The sequence below is a fragment of the Gymnoscopelus microlampas genome (assembly GCF_963454915.1).
Source record: "Gymnoscopelus microlampas genome assembly, chromosome: 20".
Lineage (NCBI taxonomy): Eukaryota > Metazoa > Chordata > Actinopteri > Myctophiformes > Myctophidae > Gymnoscopelus > Gymnoscopelus microlampas.
In genome coordinates this window covers 6,813,962-6,820,099 of record NC_139957.1, presented here as the reverse complement: position 1 = coordinate 6,820,099, position 6,138 = coordinate 6,813,962, and the positions used below count along the sequence as shown (strand labels likewise).

Sequence of the window (6,138 nt, the reverse complement as noted above, 5' to 3'; positions counted from 1 at the left end):
CAACATTTTAGGAAATTGCTGAGTGAATATTCTCAATAGCAAGTCACGTAAGTTGCAGAAAGGGTAAGTGAATCGACCACATTTGTGGTGGAAGTTGGTTGGCTCCAGGCTTGATTTGTAGAGAAACAAAATATAAATGTTTACCCTTCGTGGCTAAATATACCATTTAAAGACTAAATCTAGCTCAAATGAGGTTAAAATCCCCTTTTTTTCCTGTATATCTGGAAGAATTGTAACTATCATTTGTGCTACAGTTCTTTTCAGCCCAGCATAATCTAGTAAAAGGTTTCTTGGTAGTTACAGTATGTAGGTCGCAACAGCAAATCTAATCTGCAATTGCCCTGGGTCATGGCTATCTAATGGGGGAAATGATTAATGTAGTGTCTGTACCTGTTTAGGGATTGGATTGAAAGGAGATAGCCAACCCTCCATCTCTGGCCCCCTCCTATTTGCACTCAAAATACATGGCGCATGCAGCGCATACAGTAGTTCTACTGAAAGAGTTAACTGCACTTTGATGCCAATGCACACATTTTAAAACAATCACTAGTTGAATTTACACCAATCATTAATTTAAAGAAGTCTTATGGTAACCATAATACATGGATATATATGGCACTATACATTTAGAGCAAAGAATACTGTTTCAACTTTCAAGAAATTAATACTATTGTTTTATTGGTTCTTGAAGTTCATGGAATTGGAAGCAGATTTCCCCCATTCCGTTTTCAGAGGAACCACGGGATCAAGCCATTGTGCGGAGATTCCCCTAGCTGGCGGATGAGAAGCAGGAATGTCGGGAACAGCTGAGTGTTCCGTTCTGGGAATTTCCTGTCGCTCCGTAGCCCCGCCTTCCAGAACACTTCCTTATTTAGCTGGTTGAATGATTGTTGTCATCAAACACATGCACACAAAATTCCGCATTCTTTTTTTCTTCCTGCTGAGAAGTGTGGGACGGGTAAAGGATTTTACAGTGTCTATGCACCAGAATCACACTGCATAAATAACTGTGCTGTCTTGGGCAGATCAGCAGTTCTTCAAACAGTGGCGATGTGTTGTAATTCTGAAGGCTGCATGACATGCATTACATGTGAATAAAGGCCTCTAGTCGGGGGCGAAGCTCTTACTTTCACAGGCTGAATTCATGCCGGTGACCTAATCCTTTGTGGCACACATCTGCTCTCATGCCCAAGTATAGTATATCAAATCAGTCTTTTCCTCCTTGCGGAAAAAGCTAAATCATTTGTAAAAACAGATTGTGGCTAGAGCTTAACTTAATGTTTGAATGTAATGTACCTGTGTGAAAAGAACATACACACACAAATAACTTATGGTGCCGTTCCCACAAACCAAAGTCAAATTCCAAGCTCTGGCTCGTGGAAAACCTCAGCAGATAAAGCACACAGGAGAAGTAGACGTGGAGTTAAATAGAAGTGTTTTAATTTAACTGGAGTGTGTTGGACTGTTTTGCTGTCTGGACATTTACAAGCCGCTCAACTGTACACATTCACAGCTTCCATAAAAAATACATCTTTTGTATACACAGCCATTTACAATATCATACAACTGTCATGTTGTCAACACACCTATGTGCATGGATGTTTTGTTGAGAAAATGATTTTTTTCACGTCGTCCCTTGGATACAAGCAAACCACTATACAGCAATATGAGACCCTCCCCATTCCCGGTTTATAATTTTGTCACGTTTTTTTGGCTTCCAAAAGTTCCAATCATGTATTCGTGCCTCCTGCGCAAGTCCGGAGCTGTCTCGTTGGTTTCATTGAGCTGTCAAGTCGCTCTTGGGCTAGTTTCATTGACCCATTTAGCTGTCCATCACCCAGACCTTGTCTGTCCGTCTGTCTGACTGTCCCTTTCCACCAGGGGACACACCCATGCTGTGTCATCCACATGACTGAGCTCCTGTGGTGTCGATGCAGGAGGAACTGGACAGGATGCCATGTCACCTTGGTGCCATGTCAGCTTCCCGTCACTGTAATTTCCCGTCAGTCCCTAGTGTCCGTTCCACTGAATGTCATCGTAACCCACCTGAAGAGACGGGGAGAGAGAAGATGATGGTTACATGAGGAACTACACTTTTGACAATAGCTCATAAAAAATATTTGCAGATACATCATATGTGAGCTGAATTCAAAGGCATGAATGCTTTCTAAAAAGACTAAATGGGTTTACAAGTTACTTTGTAAAAAGATTCCACTATTGACTCTGCCCCACTTTACCAAAGTGCATGTATGATTCTCTTTTTAAGCCAATCACAAAATGCTATGGAACTGTAAAGACTATACTTATGTGTGTTTATTTTTGGACATTTAAACAAACACACCTCTTCGTCTGACTGGCCCTCATCATCCTCCTCGTCAGTGTCCTCTGATTCGCTGTCGGGCAGCTCCCTAAGCTCGGGACTTGTCAGCGGGTACAGTTCTTTCCTGATGTTGTCGTCACTGCGACCGTAGGTGAGGTGAAAGGGAGAGTGGCCCCCGTACGTCAGGTGGTTCGGGTCGGCACCGGACCTCAGCAGCAGATGTACCAGAGAGGCGTTCTGCTGGTCCACGGCCAGATGTAGCGCGGTGCGACCATTACACTGCTCCTAGAGGACGGGAGGTGAAGATGGGACTGTTTTAGTAAAGGGGAGGGAAAACCTCAGAATGCCATTTCAATGTGATTGTTGCACGCTACCCTTGACGATGCATGGTCGCTGGGTGTGTGTTGCGTACCTGTGCGTCTATGTCAGCTCCCAGTGCGACTAGGCTCTCCACCAGGTGGAGGAAACCGTTAATTGAGGCCAGGTGGAGGCAGTTCTGACCTGCAGAAAACAAAACACCAGAGGAACAGGTCAACAACTGGCAGATTCAACTGTTTCAACTGGAATAACATAAAAAAATGTATACATAAAGCATAAAGCTTGCTACCACTGCATTTCTTAGAAGACAGGCTGGGTAAAATAACCATAAGGCTAGTAGATTACTGGCACACTAAATATGTCCACACGGAAAACTTTATCTTGTCATTTATAAAATGTCAATCTCAAAGGGCAGAATAAGTCATCACATGGCGAAATATCCTTCCAACCTTATAGTGGGCATTTTTCAGTATTTTCCCTTTCTTGCCCGTAGCATTTAGAACGAAAAACACAAACAAGGAAAGGTCTTAACATTTGAAAACAGCAAGCAGCCGAGCAGCAGTTCCGCCATCTCACCTTGGTAGTTGCAGGCCGCCATGACGCCTTGGAGCTGCTCTGACGGACAGTTCTGTGTGAGGACGCTGAAGCAGTGCAGGTTGCCGCGGCGGCACGCGATGTGCAGCGGCGTGTCGCCGCCGTCGTCCACCAGCGCCGCGTCACAGCCGGACACCAGGAGGCGCTCACACACCTCGGGCTGCTCTGTTATCACCGCTAGGTGTAGAGGAGTCTAGAGGAAAAGAAGAGGGAGACAGTGGCCTGTTAAGTTGATGCTATTTTGTCATGTTATTGCAGTGTCTTTGATCACTTTGATCACACACACATACTAAATCACTGGTTCTTCTCAACGGGGTCCTTGAAGGGATTCCCCCAGGTAAATGATAGTTAGATTGGGATCCCAGATACGAAAAGTATCTCTGTGGGTCTGTGGCCTATTGCATATCAAACCGGGGGTGCTTAAAATTAAAAAGACTGAGAAATCACTGTCTATATTGCTTACTATGTGCAGGAGCTTATAGAGATGTGGGGGAGGCATTGGGTATATCTTAAGGGTTTCTGATACTCAATCTCTCTTTGTCTCTCTCTCTCTCTCACACTCACACACACACACACACACACACACACACACACACACACACACACACACACACACACACACACACCTGTCTCTGGTCGTTCTGTGTGTTGAGGAAGTGTGTGTTTCTAGACAGGTCGATCATGTTTCTGATGCAGTCCTTAGCTTCATGGATGATGGCCAGGTGAAGAAGTCTGCAGACATAAGAGAAAAGAAAAACATTAGGGAGACTATACACACACACACACAGGACCAGGCCTTCAGATTAGCACGACCCACCCGCCAAACCCCAGCAGATATTAAGTGCTAGGCCTACTCATTCCACTTGCCAAGCGAGTATTTCCCCACTGCCAGTTCAGACTTGCAACAAAATGTGGCAAAATTGCTAATTCAACAAAAGGAACTGTCACAGTCTAAACATGAACTCCCTCCCTGACATTGATAAACATGATTTCACACTGTGCTGGGTATCTATGGCCTTTAGTTTCACAACAATCAAGTACTTAGGCCCAGTACTGATGTAATACTTGATCATACCGATATGTAACAATTGCAGCACTAAGGAGAATGTTAGGAAGCAAAGGAAATAAGTACTGGTATCTTAGGATAACAGAGAATACTTAATAGGAGTACATGAAGTGCACACAGATACTGTTAAATACTTTGCTACTGATGCTTTTTTTACATTAATTTATCTCAGCGTTATTTTTTTGTATCTTTTTTGGGGTTAGTACATATAGTGTACAGTGTATGTATAGAGATAAAGGGGGAAAGGCACAAAAAGGTAATGTAACTGTACACCTGTACTTCTGTAACTAACTATGTACTTAAAGTTTTCCCTAATAAATAAATACATATATATATATTTTTTTAATATAGATATATATTGATATAGATATATATTTATAAAAGGAGTACATAAAGTGGAACAAAACACAGACCACAGGGGGAAGAACAGAATGCATAACTTAATTGTTTTGTTTTTAACTACCATACTACTATTTTTTCTCTCTATCTCTCTCCCCCTAGACTCGCGGGCACGCGCGTCGGTCCTCGCTCGGCGGCGCGCCTGGGACTTTCCCAGGCAGCTGAGTGTTTGACCCGCGGCCATAGATCCTGATAATAGCCTTTTGTTTACGTCCAACAAAAAAAAAACTCCGCGCCAGACAGACCACAACTACGACGTGCATTTAGCAAAAAGAAAAACTGTACAACTAAATAAAAACACATTTAAAATTGCATAAACTAAAACCTTAAAACACAGCAGGGCCTGGAGAGAAGAAAAAAAAACTCTTGAGGCCTAAAAACAAATGGAACCAAATGGACCCTGAAAGGGTCCATTTCGTTCCATTTGCTTTTAGGCCTCAAGACGATAATAGATGTATTTTTGATCGAGTCTGACTTTTACGATCATAGATATGCAAGTGTCAAAATCGATAAATACAAAATGCATCTACGATCGGAGTTTTTAATGCATGTAATGAATCCAGTCCCTCGTCCAAAAACACCAAAACACTTACGTGTCTCCGTCCTCGGTGATGTGCGTCTTCCAGTCATGGTGGTGATCGTGCTGATCGCGGTGATCGGCGTGCTGTCGGTGCTGGTGGTGGTGCTGCAGGGGGGGACAGCAGTCCCCCGTCCCGGTCCCGGTCCCCGGCCCCCCCACACGGAGCCTCGTCAGCTCGGCCGCCACCGCCTGGTATTCCTCCTCCTTCAGCGAGTCCAGGCCGCTGTCTAGCCGCTCCTGATCGGCGGTGGAGGAGGAGGTCGCCTGGCCCGGCTTTGTTATTCCTCCGTTAGCGTCCTCTCCTCCGCCGTAATCCATTTGGTTCAGTAAACTGGTCCGATGGAGGTCCATTATTGTTGTTATTGTTGTAATCGGGGGTCCGTGTTGTACGTTTAAAGACGCGATCGATCGTTCGACGTGGGGTTTTGGTCTAGTTGTGAGGCAGTTTGACTGTAAATGTCCTCCCTGGCCTGTGCCTGTGAGGGATTCGGGGCGGAGCCACAGAGAGGGAGGGGCGGGCCGAGCCCCCATTGAGATTATTAGTGGTGGAAAAAGTACTCTAATTGGTTTACTTGAGTAAAAGTATCAATACTGCAATGTAGAAATACTCTGTTTAAAGTCAAAGTCCGAAATTCAAAATTTACTTGAGTAAAAGTACAAAAGTATTGGTATCAAAATGTGCTTAAATTACCAAAAGTAGAAAGTACTAATTATGCAGAATATCTCATTTCACAAATGTATAAAATATTTTGAAAATAGCCGATCTACAAGCTCACAATGCGTCACAAAAATAGCAGATCTACAAGCTCACAATGCGTCACATGTGAGCTTGTAGATCGGCTATTTTCAAATGGCCAAAAT

General features: G+C 43.9%; 1 protein-coding gene across 1 annotated transcript; it reads right to left on the bottom strand.

Annotated features, from left to right (window-relative positions):
• Positions 1-1,418: 1,418 nt before the first annotated feature.
• On the bottom strand, positions 1,419-5,715 carry LOC311036357 (NF-kappa-B inhibitor alpha-like). The gene is made up of 6 exons (XM_084045000.1): positions 5,291-5,715; positions 3,859-3,964; positions 3,215-3,425; positions 2,733-2,821; positions 2,342-2,605; positions 1,419-2,046 (listed from the first exon to the last, which is right to left on the bottom strand). The coding sequence occupies exons 1-6, from the start codon at positions 5,626-5,628 to the stop codon at positions 2,011-2,013; spliced, it is 1,044 nt and encodes a 347-aa protein (XP_083901126.1). The 5' UTR covers positions 5,629-5,715; the 3' UTR covers positions 1,419-2,010.
• Between the last annotated feature and the right edge of the window lie 423 nt (positions 5,716-6,138).